Source organism: Netta rufina (assembly GCF_964035555.1).
Source record: "Netta rufina genome assembly, chromosome: 20".
In the NCBI taxonomy this organism is placed as follows: Eukaryota; Metazoa; Chordata; class Aves; order Anseriformes; family Anatidae; genus Netta; species Netta rufina.
This window is the reverse complement of record NC_140144.1, coordinates 10,209,899-10,236,600: the sequence shown is the minus strand read 5'-3', so window position 1 is coordinate 10,236,600 and position 26,702 is coordinate 10,209,899. Positions and strand designations below refer to the sequence as shown.

At 37.6% G+C, this 26,702-nt stretch overlaps 1 protein-coding gene across 1 annotated transcript in view; it reads right to left on the bottom strand.

The window, feature by feature from the left end:
* The window catches only part of CNTRL (centriolin), a 33,008-nt gene extending 7,598 nt beyond the window's left edge, over positions 1 to 25,410 (bottom strand). Inside the window, exons 1-33 of the mRNA XM_084298883.1 lie at positions 25,354 to 25,410; positions 23,639 to 23,894; positions 23,090 to 23,223; positions 22,390 to 22,520; positions 20,891 to 21,032; positions 20,228 to 20,414; positions 19,941 to 20,134; positions 19,043 to 19,099; positions 18,094 to 18,213; positions 17,534 to 17,759; positions 16,986 to 17,095; positions 16,537 to 16,731; positions 14,592 to 14,745; positions 13,691 to 13,911; positions 12,836 to 13,012; positions 11,748 to 11,882; positions 10,579 to 10,724; positions 9,923 to 10,103; positions 8,845 to 9,024; positions 8,378 to 8,557; positions 7,712 to 7,828; positions 7,156 to 7,300; positions 6,514 to 6,653; positions 5,683 to 5,860; positions 5,132 to 5,442; positions 4,610 to 4,818; positions 4,234 to 4,426; positions 3,722 to 3,852; positions 3,457 to 3,597; positions 3,208 to 3,334; positions 2,591 to 2,755; positions 1,653 to 1,812; positions 809 to 924 (exon numbers count right to left, since the gene is read on the bottom strand). Coding sequence (XP_084155009.1) covers positions 809 to 924; positions 1,653 to 1,812; positions 2,591 to 2,755; positions 3,208 to 3,334; positions 3,457 to 3,597; positions 3,722 to 3,852; positions 4,234 to 4,426; positions 4,610 to 4,818; positions 5,132 to 5,442; positions 5,683 to 5,860; positions 6,514 to 6,653; positions 7,156 to 7,300; positions 7,712 to 7,828; positions 8,378 to 8,557; positions 8,845 to 9,024; positions 9,923 to 10,103; positions 10,579 to 10,724; positions 11,748 to 11,882; positions 12,836 to 13,012; positions 13,691 to 13,911; positions 14,592 to 14,745; positions 16,537 to 16,731; positions 16,986 to 17,095; positions 17,534 to 17,759; positions 18,094 to 18,213; positions 19,043 to 19,099; positions 19,941 to 20,134; positions 20,228 to 20,414; positions 20,891 to 21,032; positions 22,390 to 22,520; positions 23,090 to 23,223; positions 23,639 to 23,861 — 5,226 coding nt within the window. The 5' untranslated portion in view covers positions 23,862 to 23,894; positions 25,354 to 25,410. The remainder of the gene's footprint in view (positions 1 to 808; positions 925 to 1,652; positions 1,813 to 2,590; positions 2,756 to 3,207; positions 3,335 to 3,456; positions 3,598 to 3,721; positions 3,853 to 4,233; positions 4,427 to 4,609; positions 4,819 to 5,131; positions 5,443 to 5,682; positions 5,861 to 6,513; positions 6,654 to 7,155; positions 7,301 to 7,711; positions 7,829 to 8,377; positions 8,558 to 8,844; positions 9,025 to 9,922; positions 10,104 to 10,578; positions 10,725 to 11,747; positions 11,883 to 12,835; positions 13,013 to 13,690; positions 13,912 to 14,591; positions 14,746 to 16,536; positions 16,732 to 16,985; positions 17,096 to 17,533; positions 17,760 to 18,093; positions 18,214 to 19,042; positions 19,100 to 19,940; positions 20,135 to 20,227; positions 20,415 to 20,890; positions 21,033 to 22,389; positions 22,521 to 23,089; positions 23,224 to 23,638; positions 23,895 to 25,353) is intronic.
* Between the last annotated feature and the right edge of the window lie 1,292 nt (positions 25,411 to 26,702).

The following is a 26,702-nucleotide window of genomic DNA, read 5'->3' as shown; positions in this document are numbered from 1 at the left end:
TAAAAACCTTTCATTCACAGATCACGTGCAGGCAGATACAGTACTCTCTAACTACTGCATTAGAAGAGGGAGGAACTGCTTAAAGTGCCAGATTGATTTGAGTGTGTTTATGATAAAGGTTAGCATGAATATTAGGATGACAACTGGAAGATGGGGGTGCGAGTCTTCATTCCTTCATAGCTTAATCACTATTGCTTTCTCCCAGCCATAAGATGAGTAGCAAATCCCTTCATCACAGGGATTTTGAGAGAATGACCACTTTAAGAGCTAGAGTTGACACATCTAAGTAAAGAAGTGTTATCCTGGGCTCTGACCTAACAATCCTGTAGCTACTGCAAGGCTGCCAAATGGATGCCACTGATCTTCCTGCAAGCTTGTGGCAAAGTTGAATGTCGGTCCGCGTTCATCAAAATAGGAAGAGACTAGCTGAGCTGAAATACCTTTACAATTATAGAAAGCACCATCCAGCTGAGTTAGTATGCGGTCTTCCATACAACTTTGCGAGTGAAGGCATAGGTAGAATTTGGATAAAAGAATCTGGAAAGTAATGCTAAGAAAATTGTATTCATCATTCTGCAGATAACAGAAGAGATTTCTTTTTGCCTTTTTCACCTTCCTTCCCTTATATGCACCAAAAAATTCCCATCATTTTAAAGTGCTCAAGCAAGCTTTCCTATGATAAGCTGAAATCAGACTAGTGACTCAGATTTAAAAGCACACGGACTCTGTCACCCAGATCTTAATAGAACCACAGAACATGCAGGTCTCTTCTTCCAGTTACCGTACTAGCTATAAAAGAAATACTCACTTCTAGAACTGCAACTTGAGTCTTTTCTAGTTCGTTGATCTTTTGGTCATGTTGTAGTTTCAAACCTTGAAGTTCATTATTTTCAATCTCCAGCATTTCCAGGACATGTTTCAGTTCTAATAAGATGAAAAAAATAAAAGGTTATTGACACACACATTAAATTAATTCTATTATTTAAAAAGACATCAAGAAAAAAAAAAAAAAAAAGACAATGCTGATATCAGCCCTGTAAAAACTACATGTTAATTTGCTGTGGCAGACACAGCAAGTGTTCTATCTGATGCTGTTCCACTGGAATGTCACAGGTCCTTCAGTCTCCTGTTTTTCCCGTTTTCTGGGGAGTTATTCTGGGACAAGTACCTGACAGACAATGAAGTAATTTTTTTTTCAGAAAGTACAAGATTTGCAAGCTAATGCTGATTGTATTTCCCACAATCTGACAGGATGTAACTGTCTGGAAGGGTAATCCTCCATTTCCCTTTTCACCCAGATGTTTAATTCTTCTGTCAGCGTGTCACAAGTGGCTGGTACCTCCCAAGTATGTAACACTAGAATGCAAACTTATCCAGTTGGTCCTGATGGTAGATTTATTTACATTTCTCACTGGAACGAAGAACTCCAGTCCCAAAACCAAAGCAGCACTAAGCACAGCCTCAACTCAAGCATAGAGAAACGGTCAGCTCTGTACTGAGTACTGGAGATTCAGTCTCCAACTACAACAATTACACAGAACTCCTTCTGTCTAGGACAATATTTAAAAAGAGTGAAGAAAATATGACTGCACAGATGTACGGCTAGCAGCTTAGAGTAAATTTCTATTAAAAATGTAGAGATTAATACCTACCTATCTTATGTTTAGTAATTTGCCCAAGTATTCCTTGAAGATTTTCTTCCTCTTCTCCAATATCCTTCTTTATGAATGAAAGCTGTGTTCTTCTCTCATTTATTTGGACATCCAGTTCTTGCCTCTCAACAGTAAGCTCCTTCAGAAGCAGCTTTATTTCCTGTGGAAATGTATCAGTGTTAAAATGACTGTCAATATTTGCCATTTGATTTTTTTTCTTTAAATAATTTGTAAATATTTAAGAATATATTTTAAATGTCTACTGTCAACTATAATCTGGACAGTTTAATTGCAGAATTTATAGTTACAATTAACAATTAATATAACTATAGTTATAGTTGACTAAAGCATTAGTCTTGTGAAGATTTTTACCTAGAAATCTCACCATTAACAGCATAATTCAAGTGAACACTAGGTAGACCTTAAAACAGGAAACCAGAAAAAACACCCCCCCCTAAAAAAAAAAAAAAAAAGGTAATTTTGATCCTTTGTTTTTATTTCGGTGCTAAGAGTACGAATCTAGTAAAGTCTTTCTTCCACAAGAAAGTACAGATGCCCTTCTGAGCAAGCAAACGGGAAGGAAGGAGACAGACAGCTGACTTATGCCAGCTTTGTTAAATTTTATGCACACTAATCAGATTGATTTGCTTTAGCTGATTGCCTCAGCAACAGTAAGTCATTTAGAGACTTCTATTCAATATAGTTTCATTCTCAAGGGACCAATCTGTAAGTATTAACAAAATTAGAAGAGTTCTAATTCTTATCTGTGCACCTGGTCTTAAGCACACAAAACTGTAAACTTGCTTGTCCTATTTTTTCAGTGGGTTTGGGGAGGATATAGAAAGCAGAGCTAGTTTTGTGGAAGTTCTGTGATGTTTTTGATACTTTATTCTTTCACTCTTCTTCAAAGATATAATAAATTGAAAATTCAGAGTTACTCTTATTTGGCGTTGTTTTTCATTTGCTTCAGTCTCCCCATCTCGAAGAGCTTCTTTGAGGTCACCTTTCTTTTGACAAATACAGTCTTGAAGGACATGGAGCTGCTCTTTTCTTTGACTTAACTGTTGCTCCAGAAACAGCAACTCTTGTCGCTGAGCGGTAACCTATAATGTGGAAATTCAGAAGTTTAACAGAACAAGCATCTGAAGGCTTTCGAAGCTACACAAATATACAAAACTAAATGCAATGCACTGTTCCAAGACAGATTTATTTGAATTCCATAGCACATAAGGATTCCATCAGAGTAGTGAGCTAGACCCATGTTACAAGGCCAATGCAGAGACTAAGTTCTGATCCACACAAGCACAGTCCTGTATCTCAGGTGTTCTTAAGTACAATAAGAACATAGAGAACTCTGCAAAAATATTTACTATGCAGAAATACCAGCAAGACTGGGGTCATACTTATCACAAGTCAAAAAATAAATAAATTACCAATAGTAACACAGAATTATAAATTGAATTCTTCAGACAAGGTAGTCTGGAACATAAGATTCCCCCCAGTTACATTAAAAACAGTAAAACTGATGGCCCACAGTTAACCAGATACGCGTTACCTGATCTTTCAGTCTTTCCAGTTCAGTTTTCTTGCCCTGAAGAATGTTTTCTGCTTCTCTAAGGATTTGGAGGTGATGTTCTTCATTGCCTTCTGCAACTTGAATATCTCCTTGAAGCTTCTGAAGACTGATTGTGAGAATAAAAGTATGGTTCAGAACAAACAAGAATATAATTAGGCAGTAACTTATCAGAAAAGGTCGTCATTAGTGTATCTAATATTGTTTAAGGTAAATTTAAGATAAACTCACCTTTCAGTCAGCATTTCTATCTTCTGGTTTAAGGACTGGAACTCAGAGTCTCTTGCAGACACCATTTTGTTGATTTCCTTTAAAATACCTTCTTGTTCCATCTTATGCTGTTCTAAATCCCTTGTATCTGCCTGTAATAATCTGAAGAAGCATTTATGCCTTTTCATATTAACATTTTAACAGCTCTCCCTCTCCAAAAGCATTATCTTGATATTTGAATCTTGTTCTTCTCCACATTTAATACAAATTCATAAGAACAGCATACCTTAATTGTTGATCTGCTTTCACAAGTTTAATGGCCATTTCCTGAGCCCTTCGCTCCAGCTCCTCTGCCTCAGTTTCAGTACGGGACAAGTGCTGTTTGGCATGATTGTACTTTTGAATAGTGTCTTTAGTCTAGAGCAAAAATTGAAGATTGAGACAACACAATCCCATCTTACCCTTTGCACACCTATAATCTGCAGGTTAGCTGTCCAAAAACGACCTCCTCCTGGTTTGAATATTCTACTGTACCCTCTCCTTCTGTATACCATGAAGTGGAAACTTTTCTCTCCTCTTCCCCCAGAAAAAAGAAGAAAGCATCCTCTTTTTGGCAAGGACCAAAATATTTTTCTTTTAGCACACGTTATCCAAGGGCTTATTTTAAAACAGAAGCATTTTTAAAAGGCTGCATGTTATCCAAGTAAAAATAAATGGCTTAGACAAAAAGCAGACATTCTCCACCTAAAACAATCTTAACACACAAATTCTTCTGTCCTTAGTTATGGGTTTACATACCTTTCCCCGTGTGCTCTCAAGTTCCACTTCAGCTTCCGAAAGTAGCCTATCTGCCTCTCTAAGCTCTGCTCGTCGTTTCAGAAGCGTCCTCTCTATACATTCAATTTCATCTGCGATATCTTCCTGACGCTTAAGAGATTTTTCTAAATGTAATTCTGCCATTAGGTTTTCAGTATACCCTTCAATGAAGTCCCTAAAACACCAGGAAGAAAAACATTGCATTAAAATACAAAGATGTCAGAGGCCCGGAAGCCTCTTGTAGTTACTCCATTTTATGTACCCTACAGACAAGCACATTAACTGTAAAGATGTCAAAATTGAGTTTTAGGTATTTCCACAGGCTGACTTTACACATCTTCTAGTGCAATATTCTTACTTGCGTTTGTTATATCTTTGAGCTGCTCTTCGCAGCTCTGCTACTTCACATTCCAGCTCTTCTTTTTCGTGCAGAAGATCGTCTATGTTTTGATGTAATTTTTCCATCTCATTCTTGCATTTATGTTCAGCTGTCCCTGACCGTTTATCTCTGGATTTCCAAGACTTTAAATGATGCACAGTATCTTCTAACCTTGAGACTTCGTTCTCCTACACAGGAAAAACAGGAAAATAAGTCTTAATTTTCCTATTTCAGCCCCCCAAAGCAGGGTTTTGAGACACAGGAACACCTACAGATAACAGACACCAGACTACATACAGAAGACAGAGCATTCTTATTAGCAAGCTCTCTCAGATCCAGGATCTTCCTAAAAAAGATTTTTAAAACTGAACTTTTAAATTGGTAGAAGCCAGATACTATTGTTTTCCCTCATTTAAGAGGGCATATTGTAAAGATGCTCTTAATCCATTCACAAGTCAATTGCCTACAGCTAAACCTGCAGCCTACAGCTCTGTATCTTACCAAATCATGATGTTCAGGCACGTTGCAGTGAAGTACTCCAACAGGAATGAGTGGGACAGTAAAGTTTGGAGGAAGAGGGCCATAAACAACATGGGCCCCCACAGGAGGAGGGCCGTAGATAACAGATCCAGGAGTAATTGAGCCTCCATTTGCAGCTGCAGGAGGAGGGCCATACACCACGGTTCCTTGAGGTACAGGGACTCCATTTGGAAGGGCTGTGTAAATAACTGTACCAGGTGGTGGTACAAAGGCTGGGTCTTCATGAACATGAGCTTCCTCATTTCCTTTGTTATCTTCTTTTATTTTTCTAGCTTTATGTACAGAAAAAAAGTTACTTAATCACTTTTTAAATTAAATACATTTTTCAAATGTACACTTCAAAGTAATGCACAGTACATATACAGAAATAATAAACACTGTTTAAACTAAATAATGAGTTCAGCAGTGAATTTGTAATTCACTCATGCATATCAAAAGCATTCATTATAAACTCTAAGCAAATCCATGCTTAGTATGCTCCTGAACATTTTGAGGCCATGAGACTGACTTACCTTTATCAGGATTCATTTTGTACGACCTACTTCTGACTGGTGAATACATCCAACATCCCCCTGGATTCGGGGAGTCTTCCTTTCTGATTTGACCACACCTTCTCCTGGGTGGGGATGTGCCAGGACACAGTAAACCAACTCCAGAATCTTTTGTGCTGTGGGAAGCGGGAGTTGAGGCCTAAAGAAAAAAAAGTGTGTTAATATGAGATACCCCACATTCTAGATAATAAAGGTAAAACAATTTATTAGCTGTAGACAGTCTAAAATGTGTTTTTTTTCAAGAACATGCTATACATAATTGTCTTTCCATATCTCCAAACATTTTGCTGCTTTAAAGAGATGAAATACATTTTCCTGTATCATCAAGCAAGTGATATACACAGTAATGTTTTTATAAAAATTGTCCTGTGCTACAGGGGGAAAAAAAAAGTCTGAGAACTCTCACTATGCACGGCTGTCCTCAACCTATTACCAATATAACAATAGAAAGTGACCAAAGGAAAAATGAATAAATAAAAATCCAGATTTGTGTATCTACAGCTTTGCTGGAAACCAACAACAAATATACGTACTGCTTCCCTTTTAAACCTTTACGTAAATGAGTTTACAGTACTGCATTAAGGGTGGCCTCCAAATCACGTGTTTAGATTTCTATCCCTAAATAGCTCTGCAAAGACTTTGCCAGCAGACCTGTTTGTTTACCTGTTGTTTCTGTATTTCTCGTCCATGTCTGTCAATGTTTTTCTTAAGCTCTCCCTAGACCTGGCAAGATTATAATGGACTTTCCCCATATCATATTGCTCACCACATAATAGTATTTGAATTTCTGACCTGTGATGATGGCACATAATACCAATATCCCCTTCTTTTCAGTGGATCTGCAATACTGGCGATGTAATCGTTCTGGTATGAAAGCACGTTTCTGAGTGCTGCAATTTCATCTTGTAAATTGTCAATTTCATCCTTGTTACCTGTAAATTAATCACATGGTTTTAAAAGCATGTAAGGCTAATAATAAAGCCAGAAATATTCAGAATTTAACTAAATTTACCAGAGGTCACAGAGCACATAAACTGACAAAACTAGAAACCAAGAAGTGCTGGGACTGTGGCTGATCCTTAGCTATCCATTTCTTCCATTCTATATATTCAGAGAAGCAAAGACCCATGCACTTTACATAGCCGTACTTTGTACATCTCAAATGCACTGTAAAATACTGTATGTTGGAAATGTTAGGTCTTACTGTTCTTTTCATATACGCAGATACAGAGAATCCATTGAAGCAGAGTGATTTAGGGACTGAATGTATGTGACAGTGTATGAACTGTACAGAAACATATCCTGAACAGTTTCTTCTACAATAAAATTACAGAATTCTGAACAGCTTCCCACAAACAGTAAGAAATACGGAGAAGAAAATGAGTTCTTCTGCATCTGTGCTTAACTGAAAGAAATGGAGGTAAGAGAGATTACCTGTCCCACCGTTATCCAACAACCATCTCAAATGGTCAATTTCTGTTTTCTGTTGCTCCAGAGTGTCATTTAGTTGATCTATTTCAAACTTTTGAGAGCTTGATGCAACATTCTTCTCACCAACTTTCTCCATTTCATGCTGTAACTATTTTAAATGAGTTAAAATCAAAGCAAAGCACTTCAGTTTAAAGTAGACTACACTTAAGCTTTCAAATAGGCTTACATTTTCCTACAGAAACGGCCATTGGGCACAATGCACATACTACTTTGATACAACAAAATTGTTCTTCCCATCCTCTTACGACTGAGGCTTAAATATCTTTATGTGGCTGTGCATGTTAAGTAAACCTGTCACCTGTTCGCTAAGTCAGATAACCTACTCAGCAAGGTTTTCACTTTGTTCTTTGGCAGGTGTAAAGGGAGGGCAGAACACTGTGACCTGGAGAAACTTGAAGAAAAAGGCTATGGCAGACAACTGAATACGGCAGTTTCAGAAAGTTGCTGAACCACTTTTACCCTCCTCATATAATATAGAGGAAATATAGCTCCAACTTACTTGTTCTTCCTTCTGTTTTAGAAGTTGTTGTAACAATTCTATTTCTGCTTCTGCTCGGGCAAGATCCCGAGCTGCACGAGCTGCTTCAACACAGAACTCTTCAGCTTCCTCAAATTCCTAAAATTAAAGTTTTATTTTAGCTTTAGTTTGAAAGAATGCTTCACAAATTTGCAGACATATGAAAATTTGTGAAATGCAAAATAATGAGAAACATCATCACTTATCTGTTCCAGATGAACACTTAAGTTTACGTAAAATATTTTCTCCTTTAACTTCAGTGTTTCTACAAAGTAGATGTTCATACGTAGCCAAAATTAATTTCCAGTTTTAAAAGCCTGACTTCTAAGAACTAAATTCCGTATTTGCTTCTCTTTTCTTTGTCTTATGTAACAATGTACTATTTATCATTTGATTTTCAATTGCTAGAAGATCAAACTTGCCTCTCCCTCACATTCCACCATGCAGGAACATAGCCCGTCCAAACCCAAGTTTGCTCAGACATTCATCTATTTTATTTCAAGATGAGACTGTCCAAAGCAACATGTGGCAGGCCAATTCAAAATAAAGATTTGAACTTGAATTTAAAAGCAACACCAGGACTGCTACCATTATTGTGGCATTAGAAAGCACTGCTTAATTATAACTAGCAATTAATTATCAACTTACCTCAGCTCGTTCCTGATTAATTCTGAGAACAGTCCCATGAAGAGCCTTCAGCTGATTTTTAGCAATGGACAGTTCAGCAGCTGCCAGTTTGTCTGAAGTGATGATTGCTCTCTTTAATTCCTTCAGTTCTTTATCTAGACTGGCAAATTGCATTTGTGCCCTGGCATCTTCTAACTTTTTCTGAAACCAAGAAAATAGGATTTGTGATATTTTTCAAATAGAAAGCAGCATGGAAGAAAAGACTTCCCCACACATCCTATTTTGTATTGTATGTAGAGAAGTATCAGAAAAATACAAAAATAAGAGTGACCAATAAAATTTAAGGAAAAGAGAAAGGTTAAATGTAACTGCCACGTTTCTTCCTGCGTTCAATCTATGTCTTAAAATGCAAAATACAAAAGTTTTTTTAATTTTCTTTTCCTGGGACATCAAATGCAGTGCATGGATGTGTCCATACTCATTCTTACCCTTTTCTCTAAATCTTCCAGTTGAGCAAGAATAGTCTCTTTTTCTTCATCTGCCTCTTGGAGCTGTTGATCAGCAAGGCCCTGAATTTCTTCCATGCTCTTTATTTTTTCAAGTAAATGTCGAATTTCATTCTCTAACTGACGGACCTTATTCTTATTCTGCTTGTTTTCAGATTTAACCTGTAAGGGAAACAAATTAGAATAAGTAGAATAACTTTTGAGAAGGTTACTAGCTATATTTTTCTCCCTGTAGTTAAACTCTCTATTGCTTGAGAGACATAACATTCAGTCCAAATTTTAACTCACCAAAAAAAACGAGACAAAACTCGTGAGCCTATTAATGACTCCATTGTTACATGAACACCAAAAAGCAGGTCTCTCCTCATTATCTTACAGGTCAAATTAGAGATTGCTTGTGGAAGTTTAAAGGCATGTCAAATCCTTCTCTTCCAAGCAAGATTTTTTTAAGCTTTATAAAACATAAACTAACAAAAAAATTCCACAGGAGCACATGTCATATCTATCAAATATCTGATTTAAAGCAGTCTAAAGTATAAGCATACTTTTCGTATTGGTGGGGGTTTTTTTGGTGCCTTAAAAATACTTTCAGCTTTATTGCTGTCTTCACAGGGTTCTTATGAAAACAATGTGAGAACAGACACTGTATTTCTCTACTTTAAACAGAACTTTATGATATACACTGCATGGAAGTGGTCAATTATTTGTTCTCCTCCTTCTTCAAAAGTTCCTGCCTGCTTATACAGTTTTTTAAATAGCAGGAATTATGACCTGACATACACTAGTGTACACAAGGAAAAAAAAACACAACTCTAGTAATGGTTGGTATTCCTGTGGGAATCATGGGTAACAGGTGTCCCGCTCTGATGGGAGCTGTTGAATTTGCTTCTGACAAGCACCTGTGCTCAATTTACCTACTCTTAGTGGAAATTATACTTCTCTGAAAGATGGAGGGAAAAGAAGATACACCCACAGTGAAGCTCAATTCTTCAGCTGCAAGTTACATATTTTAAATAAGCTGAAGTTTTCTTACTCTTGCTTTTGTAGTTTTGATACATGCCTGTCTATATTTTTCCTGTACATCGTCCAGTTTTTCCTGCTGGGATGCAATTTCTTCCTGCAACTGTCTCTGTCTAATCCATGCTTTCTCTTTTTCCCTCTGTGCATCAGCAAGGATGTTATTAAATTCCTTCTGCAGATTTGCAAGGCTTTTCCCCAAAACATCATCTGAATTCCAACATCTGAAAGACAAATAAGCCAGACAGAAAATAGTGACTTTAAATTGCAATACCAGATATTGAAACAGTGAAACCTAGTATAATAGTACAAGTTGAAGACATCCAATATAAATGAATTCAGGTGTAGTACTGAACAGGTTACACTGCATAAGACAGACCTCCATCCCCAGCTCTGATTATTCTGTTCTGTCTTTGTTTATTCCCATTCTCTGTTGCTAGGGGAAAAGGGAAAAAAAAAAAAGAGAAAAAAATTTGTTCTACCTCTCACAGTGAAACCCAAGAGGAATGCGTATTTCCCTCAGTAGTACAATTATTGAGCTCAGGTGATGCTATCTTAATTAACCACAGGATGCTAAATCACGTTTGAACTGCCCACATTGTACTCAGCAGGATGCAGCAGACACACCTTGTTGCTCTCATGTACTTACCAATTTAATGTGCACAAATCTAACACCGTTTGTACTTTTATTGTACTCACTTTATCTCTCCTGCTCCTGTCTGAAGCTTTTCCTTGAGTTCATTTATACGAGCTAGGACTTCTTCGGGATGAATCAAGTTGCCAACTGCATGGCTTAGCTGATTCTGAAGATCTTTAAGCTGTTGTTTCAGAAGATTATTGTCTCCCTTAAAAAACAAAAAACATCCACACAAACATAACGAAAGAAATACATAAATTATTAATGCTTATTATTATTATAAAATTTGAATACCTAACTCTGTTTCTTTTTAAACAAAGAATCCAACATACTTTTTTTTTCCAATGTGAGCTGAACCAATATCAACAAAATGAGAACAAGCAGAAGTTACAATCCTCACCAGATACTAGCACTGTTTATAAACTGGTGTTCACTGTATCCTCTGAGGAGCGTGTGAGATGGGAAAATGGGATCAGCTGGATGCAAAGAAGAACTGAACCCAGACTTCCCACAATGAATAAAACTGCTCTAATTGCACAGTTGTTTTTTTTTCTTTAATTTTAAAAATTAAGCAGGCTCCTTTGCCTGCTTAATATTTTGATAATCTTGAACTCAGTGTACTACTCTTGCTTAAGAAAATCCTGTTGACTGAGCCTTTCAGCAACTTCAGGGAGAAGCACACTTAGTTTCTAATCCCAGTTAAGATGAGGCACTGATCTGTGACACTCCATTACATAGAGGTGTTTCTGAACACCAGTGAATTCATGAAGTGCCTAGAAATTCAACAATCACAAGCTGTGTTGCCTATTGTACTTGGATGCCATTACTGTTTTGTGGCAACTGAATAAGCTTCCTCAGGATCAGAGCTTTAAACGGACGAAATAAGTTCTGCTTTAAGTATTGGAACAGTTTTTCCACTGCACACAAAAAGTTACTGATGCATACTGAACGAGGCTTGTGGGAAATAAAGATATATTTAAACAATTTATCAATTCCCTTGCAATATAATAGAGCAGGTCTGAAATAATTTCAAAAGTCCACAATAGATAAAAGACTATGGTGTAGGGTCTCCAGACAAGAAAATTAAAGGCAAGAAGAGTCATAAGTACTACCGAACTTCAAAACAAAATTTATATGGAACCCCTTAATTATTTTTTTTAATCACTTTCCCCTAGTGGCAGTGGAAAAGTAGACTGCATATCAGGTAATCTGTTAAGGCAAAGTACCTTACCTGCAATTGTTTGAACTGAGAAAGCAGCTTGTAATTTTCTTGTTCCTTCTCTTCTACTAGTTGCGCTTTGGTCAGAGCATTCTCTAATGCTTGCCTTTCTTTTTCAAGTTCAGCTTGCAGAGCTGACAGTTCCATCTACAAACACAGAAAACCTTCAGATTAACAGCCCCACTCCCAGCCTGTCACACAAATATGTAACAGCTGCATTTCTAAAAGAATAACAGTCTGACAACAGCCCCTAAGAAAACAACCATCCCAAATTAAACCATTGCCATTTAACAGCTAATATTTCTTAAAACATCATCATCGTGAATAGTAGAGCAAATTCTAATATAGACCTAATATGAGCATATCACGCCCATTAGGAAACTGACAGAATTATATTTGGCAGGGTTCTACAGACAGCTTCCAAGTGAAACATCAAAACTAAAAGACTTGGAGGGGTTGGAGACAGAAGCGCTTTGTGTTGCATTTTCATGTCCTCCTGTCATCTGTAACCTGCAGGTGGAATAAATCTTTCAAGAAGGTAAAAAGCCACCACCACAGAAAAAAGTAAATTTCTGATGAATGGAAACTGAACCAAGATGGTAGTCATCATCCATCACTGTGTGAATGCAAGTGAGGATCCCCAAACAGGAAGATAAAACAAAAATGTACAAATTAAAGCATATACTGGTTCTCCCTACAGAAAGATATTACTTTATGTTTTTTTAAAAAAAAAAAAGCTATAAAACTCAATTTCTACCAGAAAAAGCAACAGTGGCCTATTTCTCCTGCTACATTTCACAGTACTGCTTCAGTATTATTTCTCTGACATGTGTGTATCTCTTTCCAAAAAGATACTGATAATTATTTTCCTTTGAATATCGTGAATTAAGTCTACTGAGGCTGCAAATACTTTGTACCTCGCTTCAAGGCAAGGTTACAAATCCTGGTGAACTGGTGATAACTTCCATTTCAGGACACATCTAAACCAACAATTCCTTGCAAAGGAATCAAAGTTGGAGACAAGGTAAGGAGGAAAGGTTCCCCCCACACCACCAGCCCAGCCGATTATCACCTTGGCAGCAGCAGAGCTCTGTTCTTACCTGGCTAAGTTGTTTCAGTCTTTCCAATTCTTCCTTTCGCTGATTGGCTTCAATGTCTCTGTCTCTTAGCTGGGCTTCCAGTTCAGCCTCATAGGCACTGACATCCCCTTGTGCATCTCTAAGTGATTCATTTATTTCTCGCTGCTCTTGAAGTGCACCTTCTAGCATTGCTATTTCCTAGAATTTTACATTAATTTCAGAAATAGATACTCAGGAGAGACAAGACTTCTTCAGAGTACATCACCTCTCTTCCTCAGGAACTCGAAATTAAAGTAACTGCTGTAAAGTCAAAGTAGAGCCACCAACTCTAATCACCATTTAAAATTTAATCATAAGTAGCACTGCTCTATATCAAGGTCAGGTCAATGATGCTGCTGTGACAGACTTTGCATAAAGTCTACACACAAGTTGAAAAGGTGTAGCCTAAACTGAAACGTGCCTCTGGTATTAAGGTTTACATAACACTTATCAGGATACAAAGACAGATCTTTAAGTAGCTGGATGATAAGACTGATGTAAGGTACTAATGCACAGATCCCTGGGCTAGTGTCCAGTTTTCACTAATGCAATTCACTGTGACAGTGACTGCAAATACATTTTCAGTAATGTCTGAAAGGCAGAGCCTGCATTTCTAGGAGATCTTCTAAAAAGTACGGATTTACTGTCTGCCTCTTGCTACTGGCTTTAAAGGTTCTGTTCTTAATGTGCACAGGCACATCTGACTGAAGTTACGCTACCAGAACGTAAATTTGTCCAGAGAAGTATGTTTTGACGTTTCTTATTTGATTGCTTGCTTAGTTTTAAGTTTACTCTTAGTAATCTGAACTTGGGGAGAAACATAGTACCAAGCCTTACTTTTTTCATATTTTCTGCATCCATGGCAACTACTTCCAGGTTATTTCTTTCCTCCTGTAGGTCTGTCAGTCTTTGCAGCAAAGATTCTTTATCTTTCTGTAACTCCTTACATTCATCATTGGCCTGTTTTGCTTGGCATTTAACACTTTCCAGGTATTCCTGTAATCCAATGATAATGCTTTCTAAATCCCTTTTCAGTGCTTCATTTGTTGCTATTTGACCTGCAGAAATGCAAAATGAATTCAAAATAGCCAAGTCGTCATGCTTACTTACAAAATACACATAACTGTCTTTCCTAAACTTAAACTGTTCACCTACTGGAATACGAGATAAGAAGCAGTTAGAAATCAAGCAGAAAATGCCTGCATTGTGTTTTAAAGGCTGAGAGTTCCACTATTACTGTACTAACCTGGCCATTGGAAGAGCTGAAAAGAATCTACATCCCACCCCAGCTTCCTTCTAAAATGGCATTTTTTACCTTTCTAAAAGATTTTTTTTTTTTTACTCTTATTCTTTTCAGGGACATTTACTTTCACATAGATTATTATGTACACAGAATTGCACATGAGGAGGATATATTTAGTAATCAACAAACCACTCAGCTCAGACTTGATCAAGGACCTTCCTGCCTCAACATTTTGATCCTGAACCCCTGAGCAACAAAGCACTCAGTCAATCAAAGCAGATGTTTGCTCCTCCCACCTTCCAAGGGAAAAAAAAAAAAAAAAGAGAAAGAAAAACAAACACAAACACATTACCTAGATCAGCTTGGAATAGTTTTTAAACCTCTTCCAACAAACTCTGTATTTCTTTGAAGCAAAGAAAGGCAGAACTGATTCCTCAATTCAATTACCATCTTAGCCTAAATACAAGAAATGCTATAAGATAAGGGAAAAATTACCATCGGTGAGCTGCTGCTCCAAGTCCTTGATTTCCTCAGTTTCCTTAGCAATCCTAGAAAGCATGTCATCCAGGCGACTCTCAAGCTGTTTGTAATGTTTGTTCATCACATCCAGCTGCTGTTCTTTACTTGCTTTTTGAGCTTTCATGTGAGCCTGTAAATGAATTGGAAAGGTCAAGTGGGTCAATGTCAGCATCAATTAAAGAAGTCAACTCTCTATGTTACTCAGTTCTGCAGTGTCTCACTACCATTAGTGAAAGTCACAAGCACAATGTATCTTCTGGAGTTCGGTTTTATTTGCTTGTGTTCCTCTTTACTTCCTCACAAAGAATCCCGAATAGGCAAGTAATCTGTGACAAACTGCATGATTAGGTACAGTGTCCCCTCTTGCCCAGGCACGATGAATCAGACATGCATTTACAAGTCAGTATTCATAGCTGCTAGCGCTATACTATTTCCTGTTTCATTCAAAAACTGACATGACTTTCCCCAAAAGCTTTCTGCTGTCATCCTGCACTGCCTTTGTGGTAGTCATGCGTCAGAACATGTCAGGTCACCACCTGAAGGAAAACACTGAACAACCAGCAAGTCATGCCAACTTTGTAGCTAAGGTTTACATAAAGCAAAATTGCTTTTGTTTTTCTGGGAAATACACCAATTCCACATATCACACAGACTTTGATCAGGAATTCACATATTTAGGATAAGCTTAACTGATTATTTCAGTTGTATACAAAGATAGACTATTGACATGATATAGTGCTACATGTTTCTCACTAAATTAAGTTACCAACAACTTAAATAACAAAAAACTTGGAAAAGCATGTAATTTATGCTGTCATGGTAGCCAGCACCTTTCCTCTTACTACTCAAAAAGAAATAGAGCTCACAGTAGTAATTTTAAAAAGATACTCTTGGACAAATCACTTCTGGAAGTAACTTTATAACAAAGCACTTGGTAAAAATATGCAGTTTTCCGAATTTTAACGTATTAAAATATGAACGTTAGAAGCAGCTTATCGAATTAATACAGCTCAACCTACCACCTGTTAAAAACAAACTAACGTTCAGCTTTCGAAAAGCGAGATTTCAGCGAGTAAAACGGGCGGCGAGGCGCCGCTGCTGAGTCACTTGGCCGCAGCCACAGCCCGCCCCGCGAGCCCCGTTTAAAAAACAACAAGCACAACAGGCACTTACAGCTCGCCCTTTGTCTGCTGCCTCCGCGGCCGGAACACGACGGCGCACCCCGGGCCGGGCGGCTCCGAACAGCCCCGAGCACGGCGGGGCTGAGCCCGCAGCGCCCTCAGCGCGGGGCGGCCCGGGGGGGGCCGGGCGAGCCCCGCCGCCGCGGAGCCGATTGGGCGGCCGCGGCCCCCGCGCCCCGGCTGGAAGCGGGCGGCGGCCACGGGGACCGGGCGGTTCCCGGGGAGGGCCGGGCCGAGGGGCCCGCAGCACGGGGCCGCCCCCCTCCCGTTAGCTTCCCGTTAGGATTTTTGAAAGCTGGAGACGGGAGCCGAGCCTCGGAGTTTTTTTTTGCATGCTTAAAAACCTCAAGCTGGCTGGGAAAGGCTCTCACTTTAAAAGGGAAGCGCTTTTTTAAAAACTCTACTAAAATTAATTTTAATTTAGTAGTTTCGTGTTTACTGTGTCAGAACACAGTAAATGGCTCAGAAATCCAGAGTTGTGCTTCCATAGAAATGGAAAAAGAAGCTAGAGCTCTAGGCACCCCCGTGTGACCTTGAGACCTTGTTGAATCCATCAGTAACAACAAGCACCTACAGCAGCTGAGGAACTGCTAAAAAAAAAAAAAATGCTAAATAGCAAAATAACGTCTATTTCATGAATCATATAACTGAATGGTAATCAGTTAAAATAGCGTTTACTACATTTCTCAGTACATGAATATATGTAGTAGATAAAAAATTAAGATTCTGGTTTTACTCACGTGTCTTGGATCTTTACGATTTACAGAAGCAAGAGAACTCTGCAAGTCTTCAAGCTCTTTCTGCTTTTTCCCTATTTCTCTTTTCTGTTTCTCCATTTGTTTTTCCAGTTCTAAAGCTTCATTGCGTAGCTGATGCAGGATTTGTATCTTTTTACTCAACTGCTGCTCCAGATCTTCCTTGTTGGCCTGTGAGATCTGGAGACAGCGTTAGGAGATTGGGTAAAACAAACTGGAAATATGACTTCTTAAAATGTTGTCAATTAGTTAAATCAGACTGGTAGTTTAGCTTAACAGGTTGTCTAAATATAACCTACTCATTATTTTGAATCCTCATTGTACACTCATACATGCCCCATTTGAGAAAGAATGGCGAGAAAAACACTGCTGTCTATATAAACACAGTTTCAAACACTTTCAAATGCTAATCACTTAGCAAGTCCTTTGTGTACCTTTTTCTGAGCCAGAGCATCTTCCAATTGTCTCAGTTCCCCTGTTACTTTCAGAACTTGTTGCTCTGCATTTCCTATTGCACCTTGCAGTTCTTCTAATCTTTTCTGTGCTGTAACCCAAAAAAAAGTATTAATATTCCATACAACAGTGATACACATTTTCTATTACCATGTTAATCAGGAAAAAAAATCCTTAAAACAGGGATAATCAAAGCTGATATACTATAATTTCTCAAAGAAAAAAAAAGTCTGACAAGTTTTTAACATGACTGATAAAATTAAATTGATGCAACAGATATGAGACCTGTCCAACATTCTCTTTTCTATAATAATTAATTATGAAAAGATAAAATTTAATCTTAAAATAATAGCAAAAAATTGTTACAACTTTGACCCAAAAGACAAAGGACATGGCTGAGAGGTTACAGCAATTACAGCCTTTGACACTGTTATTATTCTCATGTCAAATCTGTGCCAAAAGTTTCATCAGTGTAATAAACCTTGCTATATGTATTTTATTTTTATTTCATAAAAAATAAAGCTTTTACCTGAATTAATCTTCTTCTCTTTATCCTCCAATTGTTCATCTAGAGTTTGAAACTGCAGTTTCTGCTGAGATTTCTTACACAAATCATCTTTGTCTAGTTGCATTTTTCCACTCTCTATCTGCTGAGCTTTGTTAGCAATATAGCCTTCTCTTATGAACATATTTCTTTTATATCTGGCCTTACCAATGTATGGGCTTTCACCAGGTACATTATCAAGTTCAATATCCTGAAACATATAGATTAGTTACATGTAAATGTTACGTCATTTATACACCTATCTCAGAAACATCTCAGACTCCCCTCATTCAGGCATCTTTACAAAGATCATTTTAATTTTGCAAGTGACTAATAATATTCATAATATTCAACACATTAAATAACACAGTTTAGATCAAATCACATAACATGATTTTAAAATATTTTTTATATTTTACAACTAATAACTCTTTACAGAGCAGAATATATTAGAATTATAGAGAAGCTATAAAGTTTGATATCTTCCGAACAATTGAAAAACAAGAGAAAAAGGAATGAAGAAACCCATTATTTTAAATTATTACCTCTGATGGAAAGTAACTTAATGGCTCAAATTTTGCATCAATCTTATAAAATGCCAGTTCCTGCTCCAATTCATACTGCTTCTGGCAAGCTCGGGTTAGCTCCATTGTTTTCTGCTTTAGCTAATAAATCAGTGAGCAAAGTAAGTTGATTTCAATCAAGTGTCATCATTATCACGTACATTTCAATTCAGAATAGAGGATGGCAAAGACATCAACTTCAAAACAAAGTTCACATTAGAGAAAGCTAAGATGGTATATTTAGGGTCAAGAATATCACAAAGTGTAACTTCATTACAAAATACAACATGACGACTAAGATTAGACGAGAATCCCACAACAAAGCACAAATGATCACATGAAAGGCCTCTTAAGTTTACATGCACAGGTTTGAAAGTAAATTTTTCACTAACTTTGGAAAAAAATTTGGGTACAATTCTTTTGTAAAAATCTATGCCACATACTGAATATATTTACTGCTACAAATGAGCAATGAGAACTCATTCCTAGCATCCTTCGTAAGAGGAAAAAGACCAAATAGCTATCTCAATTGTCAAGTGTACAAACTCCATTCTTAAACTTGTGTTAGTTGGGTGTTTTTTGGTTTTTGTTTGTTTTTAAAAAAGGTCCATCATGTGATTCCTTTTTAAATCAACTTCTCGTGCTGAATACCTGAGGGAGAACATGCAGCAAGGCTCCAATACACAGTGGAAAGCAAAACTAATGGAGGAAAAGAAATAGAATAGACTGGAATAAAGGAAAGGGTTAAAGAGAGATTTTTAAAAAAACAATATATGTCATGCAAAAAATAACTGCTTAAGAAGAAAAATACTGTATCCAAAAACAGAATGCAGTGTCACTGGAGCATTTTATGTGATGTTCCAACTTTATTAACATGCAATAAGTTCTAGAAATGAAAATAACCATGCAACTCAGGAGCACAGAGGGCTACCTTCAGTGAGGAATAAAGGCTCTGCGGAAAGGGAACTGTGACAAACCAATACACCAGCTAAAGGAAGAAAGAAGTGAGCAAAGTTTGTCATCCAGAGGGTAGGAGTGGGTTAAGCTGCAAACTATCTGCTGCTAAATCTCACTATACGGAAAACTACATTTTGGAAGTAGGCTGCTGGTTAGTGTGTTCACAAAAGAAACAGCTCAATAAATATTAGCAATAAAGAATCTGAAGGAGAAAATTGTAGAGGCTAAGTTTAACAAGTAAGATTAAAAGCCAAATACTAGGTTCCCAGCAAGTCAATCACAACTGAGCACACTTAAATCAGCAGGATTTTTTCCAGGGCCTTGCATTTTATACCTACCAATGAAAGACATTTATTATACGTAAGATTTTGGGATGATGTAAAGAAAGTACAAGCAAACTAATGGGCATTACCTGAAATAATAATCATCAAGTGGTTATTACTGGCATGCAATGTATATGCCTGATACCTTGTTCTTATAAAAAGTATTTAATCTTTTTCCCTTATTACAGCAGCATTTTGAAGTCTGAACAACACAGGTGATTTAGTACATCGACAATTTAGCAGCTGGAGGATGCTTAACCTTTCATCAATTGAAAAAAAAAAAAAAAAAAGACTACAGGCAAAAAAAAGTTACTATCAACTATAAATTATGAGACTGATACTGCTTGTTCAATATACTTACTTTTTCCACAAAAACAGTATCAAAGACATTCTATAAAAAGTTGAAGGGTCATAATTTTTGTCTTCCAAAATACTAACTTCTCTTGATCTTTAACATAAATCTACAGTCATTTGAACTCTCCCACTGACATCTATTTCTGACAACAAAACTATTCCAAGTATATACTTAGTGCAGGTGATTTACCTTACCAATTCATTTTTGGTGTCCACATCCCTTTGTAGATCTTCATAGCTTCGCTTCTGCTGCAAAGTTTTTTCTTTCAATGATTTGTTGACTTCATCTTGATGGTGAAGTTGTTCAAGCACTTTGGACTGGTTAAGCTTAAGGTTCTCCATCTCCTTTACTGTGTTTTCCAACTCTTTTTCTAATTTTTCTATCTCTTCTGAAAAACAGAGCAAAAAAAATTACAATAGAAAACTTTTCCAGCTAAACTTGTTTCATGTCATTAAATACACTTCTAACATATCATTATTACCTAAATTAAACCTCGTTAAAGCTTCCTGCCTGTCATTATTTGTCACTGTCTGTCCATCCAACTTTTCCAGCGCTCTCAAGTGGAATATGGTGTACAAGCGGTAGTGAGGCAGACTTGCAACTGGATTATCAGCAAGGCATAGAGAAGTCAGATCTTGTAGAGGCTTTAGTTTAGCTATATCATGAAGCTAAAATCAAAGACAAATGGTACAATGATTAGACATCCTTCCAAGAACAATTAAACTGAATTAACTGAATTTCTGATTGTATTATATGTTATATGTTAGATCCATATAATCCATTTTGATGTTTATGATAAACTGGAAACTCTAAAAACCTACCAAAATACATAGTATTATGACTAAAGTAAGTTCCTAAAATCAAATTTCTTCCTCCATGAAAAAAAAAAAAAATCACTGCAAAGAGAACAAATGTCATCAAGTTTGACCTTGAAATGTCCAAGATCACAGGGTCTGTGGATATACCCAACCTTCCATTCTCCCAGACTAGTTCATGAGGCAAATTAACTTCTATCGTGTGGAATACTCAAAGCTGGTTTCTTTCTCCTCCTAAATACCATGACTCCTTTAGAAACTGTATTATTAAGTACATTCATTTCAGATACCCTCTTGTAGACGCAAAACATGGAAATTAAGTCACTTACTGATGATACTTTATTCTGTTTCAAATTAAGGATGCGCAGGGATCTCAGTTTCTTTCCTAGCCATACAGGAATATGTTCAATTTCATTCCCTGCAAGGTTCATCTTTTGTAGATTATGCAGATGTTCTATGCCTTCAATCTTACTAAAAATAAGAAAAAAAACATAACTCATCATGAAGCATACCAAATTTACAGTGCAATTGAGGCATTACAGACAAACTTCTGCAAAAGCTTTCTCAGTTAATTACCTTCAAAGAATAGCAAAAAACAGTTGCTTGCTGCAATGGTCTGACAAATTAAATGAAATTACACCAGCTTACTTTCAAGTGAAAGGCAAAAAAAAAAAAAAAAAAAAAAAAAAGGCAAGAATTTGTTGGTGGCAAAACCTTAATTTTTATACCTCTTCATTACAAAATTAAAAACATTAAAATGGTACTGTCCCACATTTAATATACAAGCCTTGCTCTTTTTCTCCGGAGAATGCTACTGCACACTTATGCAACACAGCTGAACCAAAATAAAAGTTTGTTTTTTTTTTTCCTCCAGGCAAAAGTAAGGATCAACTGTAAAGGTACAGTGTATAGAACTACATTTTTTAGTGTTTTCATTAAGACACTTAACCACTAACAAGGAAAATATTCTGAGTTTTTCTGAGTTTTAATTTCCTTGGGTGTTGATCTAAAGATAAATATCATAACAAATTAGGGTTGAACATGCTCTTGTTGCTCTATTAGTTTTTGAGTAGAAACCAATAGTACGTAATTAAAATCTCAAAACATACAGTGGTAGCTAAAAGCTGTCATGACCTTTTTAATTCCTGTTAAGTGAGGAAGTTGTGTGAATGCAGTGCGTAGAAACCCTAGTGTCTTGCTTACTTAATATTGTTAACTTCTCTACTGAAATTGCAACTTCTCTACTGCAAAATCAGACATGCAAAGATCATAATTTACTAATAAAAAAAATACAGGAAACAAAGATGTTTGCTATTGCTTGAACCATGACTTCTGTGGGTTTTTTTTATGCTATTCAGAAAAGATACTAGACTCTTGAAACAGTGAAAAGTGAAAAAACAATTTAGTGAGTTTACAGCATGCCTGATCAGGTGCATTCAGCTTCCTCTTCTAAAGAGAAACTTCCTGTACTATGGGTAACAATTTGCAGTACAAGTTTAATTAAGTTGGGATATTGTATGCTCTTCATTATGGTATCTGAAAGCTTGTATTTCTTGCTTGGTTTCCCAGGAAAACATTTTTAACTGAAGCCTTGGTAAATCAACAGCACTTCCCAGAACTATTTCTTCTTCAAATACCTTTCTGAGGATTTTTCACAGAAACTTGTGATTTTTAGTAAGAGCTCAAAGCATTATGGTCTTGCCTTCCAACTGATGGGAAATTCAGTTTAACTTTTCACACTTCAGAGATCTCATTTAAACAGTAAGAGAATGACAGCTTTAATAGTTTTGGTAAGATATGTTAAGATGAAATAAGTGTTTCTGCTTACCTGATTTTGTTGCAAGACAAATTGAGTTCACGCAACTTCAACAGTTTATCCAACTTTTCAATCTTCTCTATTTGGTTGTTACTAAGATTTAGTGTCTCTAGCTTAGAGCACTTTTCCAAATTTTCTATGTACTAAAGAATAGAAAATGTGTGACATAGCATTGCACTTTATTTCTTTAAATGAGAAAGGCAGATTTCCAGTTTTAACAAATACATTCATAAAAAAATGCAAAGTATTTCCAACATATTATTAATCACTTTCATTGTTGCATTCATTGTTGCATCCTCTTTCCCTCTTTTAACTAACAGCCTTCTATAGTGCTGGAGGAGTAAAACTAGATTCTAAGTTTTCAGTGGGCCAATCTACACGAAAGGGAATTTGCTATAAAGAACCCCGACTAAAATAACAGCACAATCCAAAAAATAAGAAGTTTACACAGTGTTCTCAACTTTATTCAAATTGATCTATGGTTTCTTCTTTTCAACAAGTCTCCACTGACATTCTCTCTCTCTATATATATATATATTTTTTTTTTCCAGAAGCTTCTACAGAACTAGGCTAACATAATTAGAATATAAAGGTCTTTTTTTTTTTTTTTTAAAGTGGATATAAAGTTATTTTATATATTTTTTTATATATATACACACATATATATGAAAATGTACTTTGGTTTTATTAACAGTTATTTTCAATAACTTACCTTAAATTTCTTGTCCCCATCCTTTGGGGATGAAAGATTGAGTGAGCTTATACATGCCAAATTTTCCTGTTTTGACAGGACTTTTATGAGGGATTCTGTAATGTACTTAACTCCTGGACTAACACCATTTTCATCTGAAATTAAACAAAGAAACTACCTTCAGTGGTGAAACAATTGGTGACCTTTACATTCATCATCTACTTCACTCTGTATACAGGGAAGGCATTGAAAATTATTCTCCCCCATACGGGATGAGAAGAAACAGCACACCAGATGCATTTACAGGAAATGACGTGTTAGCATAAACGGGTATATTCTTTCAAAAAAAAAGCACAATATGTTCCTCCCTTTTTTAGTATTCTCTGCCGGTGCGTTATTCTATACACCTTTCACTGCTGTCATTTACACATTTGAGAACCAAGAGTCGAAAGCAAATTTCTCATATTTCTTTCCAGCAGATCGTAGATCTTTAATCATAGAGTTGACAGAACATTGGCCTTCTGTGGTTTTAGCGTGTACTTTTATACCAGCAGTTTTTTTACACATTACCTTCATGAAATTTATATTCAAGAGAAGCTTCTACATTTTTTGCTGTAATATCAAGTTGCTGATTCCTCCGTTCCCTGCTTTTGTGAGCAGACGGAGACGTCTGTTGGCTACGAGGAGATGGTGATCTGGTGCTTGAACCAACAGAAGACATTGGACTAGGTGTCCGAGAAGACGGCATCTGTGTTTTTCCACATAATGCTTTTTTTATGTAGCTTTTCTTCATTGCCGAAAATACAGAATATCATATGACCAATATCTGTAAGGAAAAAAAATAAATATAATTCTCTATATAAGCCCAAACTCTTGATTGTTTGCTTTCCAAGAAAGTTGCTAAAAAAGTACGTTGTTGAAGGACTTCAGGTGCTTGTTGTCTAAGTATCTGTGCCTAATGGCACAAGTTATTGCTTTAGATGATACACAGTTTGAGACATCACAGAGGTGATAGCTGAAAAATTGTCTTTTTAGTGTAAGAAATATTTCCAGCAATAATAGGGTGCCAAAAATATATTTAAACCAATTCTCCAGCGGGTGACAGCTTCCATTTTTCATGGACCAATGCATATCTGGAGGAATGCTATAGCTGTACACTTCTACACTGTACACTGTGCCATTCTAAAGCACAACGCCAGGAACTGTGCTGAACTGCTTTCTGTTTTGCAGCTCGTCTTGGTAACTGTCCTGTGATTTATGGCTCACGCCAAGTCTGGAGACACTCACAACTCAGACTAACATAGTTGGCAGAGGACAGAAAGACAGGACAAGGATCGCAAGTGCTTTTACCAAGGCTAGAAATCATCCACTTCATAGCTCAAAGAGCAGTTAGAAGCAAAAGGGGAGAAAAAAAAAATAATAAAAAAAAAAGGAAGTAAAAATAAATAAGTAAGTATCTGTCTAACCCTGGCACAGTGTCCCCTTTCTGCAACAAATTATTCTGTGACTGAGTGGGAAGTTCCAGAGAATTGTTAATGGCAGCTTCCACTGATGACGAACATGGTTTCCCTAAGGGTAAGCGCAGACAGAGCCACGCTCATTGTGTGTGTGGAAGCCCTCGTAGTAAACATCTCTGGGGATGGAGTTTTACCAAAACTGAGACCCTGTAAGCGGAAACACATTTTAAGATGTTCTTTAAGAGAAAAGCACGTGCTTTTAGGGGAACTTAGACACAATGCAATCACTCATAGAGCTTAACGTTGAGAAAGCTTTTTTTCATTACGATGGAATTTTCAATGAATCTTTAAAGACAAAAAAAAAGAATGGAAGCAAAAGCCGCTCTCTTGTAAGCCGGCATGAAGAGGCACAACTCATTCAGGGCCGGGAAAGTGAGCTCTGAAGGGGCAGAAGAGCCGTAAGACGGCGGTGAGCAAGTGAAAAGCTACCACGGAAAGCATCATCATTTTAAAGAAAAGCAATTACCTTAACGCTTAGATTTTACAGAAACAAACAAACAAAAAAATAGTGTTCTGGCAACGAAAACCCCAACAAACCTCCCGTGCTCAAAAGGGCGGGAGGGGGGGGGGAGCGCCGAGCGGTGCCCCCTGAGGCGAACCTGAGGGGAGCCTGAGGGGAACCCGAGGGGCCCGGGTGCCGCCAGCCGGCCTCACGATGGGCGCTGACAGGACGCCCAGCCCGCAGCGAGGGGGCCGGGAGCGCGGAGCCCGCCGAGAGGGACGCGGAGCCCGCTGAGGGCGATCCCCTCGGGCCGCCACTGTGCTTACCTGCGTTGACATGGCAACGCCGCTTCGCCGCTCGCCGGGGCGGGCAGGGTGGCCTCCCACAGCCTCCCGCAGCACCCAGCGTGAGGGAGGAGATCCCCAGCGCCCCCCCCCGCCCGCCACCTGCCTTCCTCCGCCGCGCGGTCCTCGCCCGCCTCAGCCGCCACGCCCGCGGGTACGCGGCTCCTTTAAGGACCCGGCACCAGCGGCCGGCCCGCCGCCATTTTGTTTGGTCGCTGGGCGCCGACGGGCGAGCGGGCTGGAGGGCGGGGCCTCCTGGAGCCACGCCCCTCCGCGCCCCTGTCCCCGCCCGCCGCTTTCCCGCCTGCGGTGTGCCCTCAGGCGCGTGCGCTGCCCCGTTCCCGCTGCAGGGTCAACGGGCGCCTCGCCTCAGGCTGTGCCCGCTGCTGAGGGGATGTGTGCTGAGGGGTTTTGTCCTGACTGAAGCCCCAGTGACCCTATAAAGTGACCCTATATATAACAACCTATTCCCTTGTGTTGTTGGGGATTTTATGCTTGTGCTTTATATGCCTGTGTCCATCAAGTTTGAGCCTACACACGTAAACTTATCCTTAGATGGGTTTTACTCCTGAACTCAGTGGAGTAGGCCTAAATATAACTCTGTTTTCACAGCAATATTTAAGTAAAGCCTTTTTAACAGTTTGGTGTTGTGTTTTTGGAGCCTGCCCGCTTTCGAGGTGTGAAATGTGCGGCAAGTAGAAAAAATAGTAAACCAAATCTGACAAAGAATGTAAGGAAGACGTAACTATTAAGAGTTTATAACCAATGTAAGTTGAAAAGCATCCAGAATATTATTAGACCTTTAAAGTGTTTTCCAACATTCTTTACTGGTTGCACATTTTTATTTACATATCACCCACATGAACATTCTTGTGGTTTTATATTGATAGTTATTTGGACGTGTTTTTTTTTTTTTTTTTTTAATAACAATCATTACATTTTGTATTAATATTTTATATTTTATTGTTATTTTATTTTAATATTAATATATTATTTTATACTTTGTTGCTTTTTTTGTAGTTTGTAACTTCGGTTTCTGAAGGCCCTATTGGTCTTATTGAAATTTTATTTTATATTGATCAGAAATAGTTTTGTAAATAGTTTTCCCGTAAAGGCTGACTCCAATGTTTATTTAAGCTTGAGAAGTCTTACACAACTTTAGTTTAACTTTCTATAATCCTGTTTGCTTAGGTCCTATGCTTAAATACTAAGTATGCAGAGTTTTTATTAGTTTCTTTTTGCAAATGCTATTCACGATAGTACATGTGCTGAGTGTATTGTGCCCTAATATTTTCATATTCTAATGTAGGTACTCAGAAAGCTGGCATAAT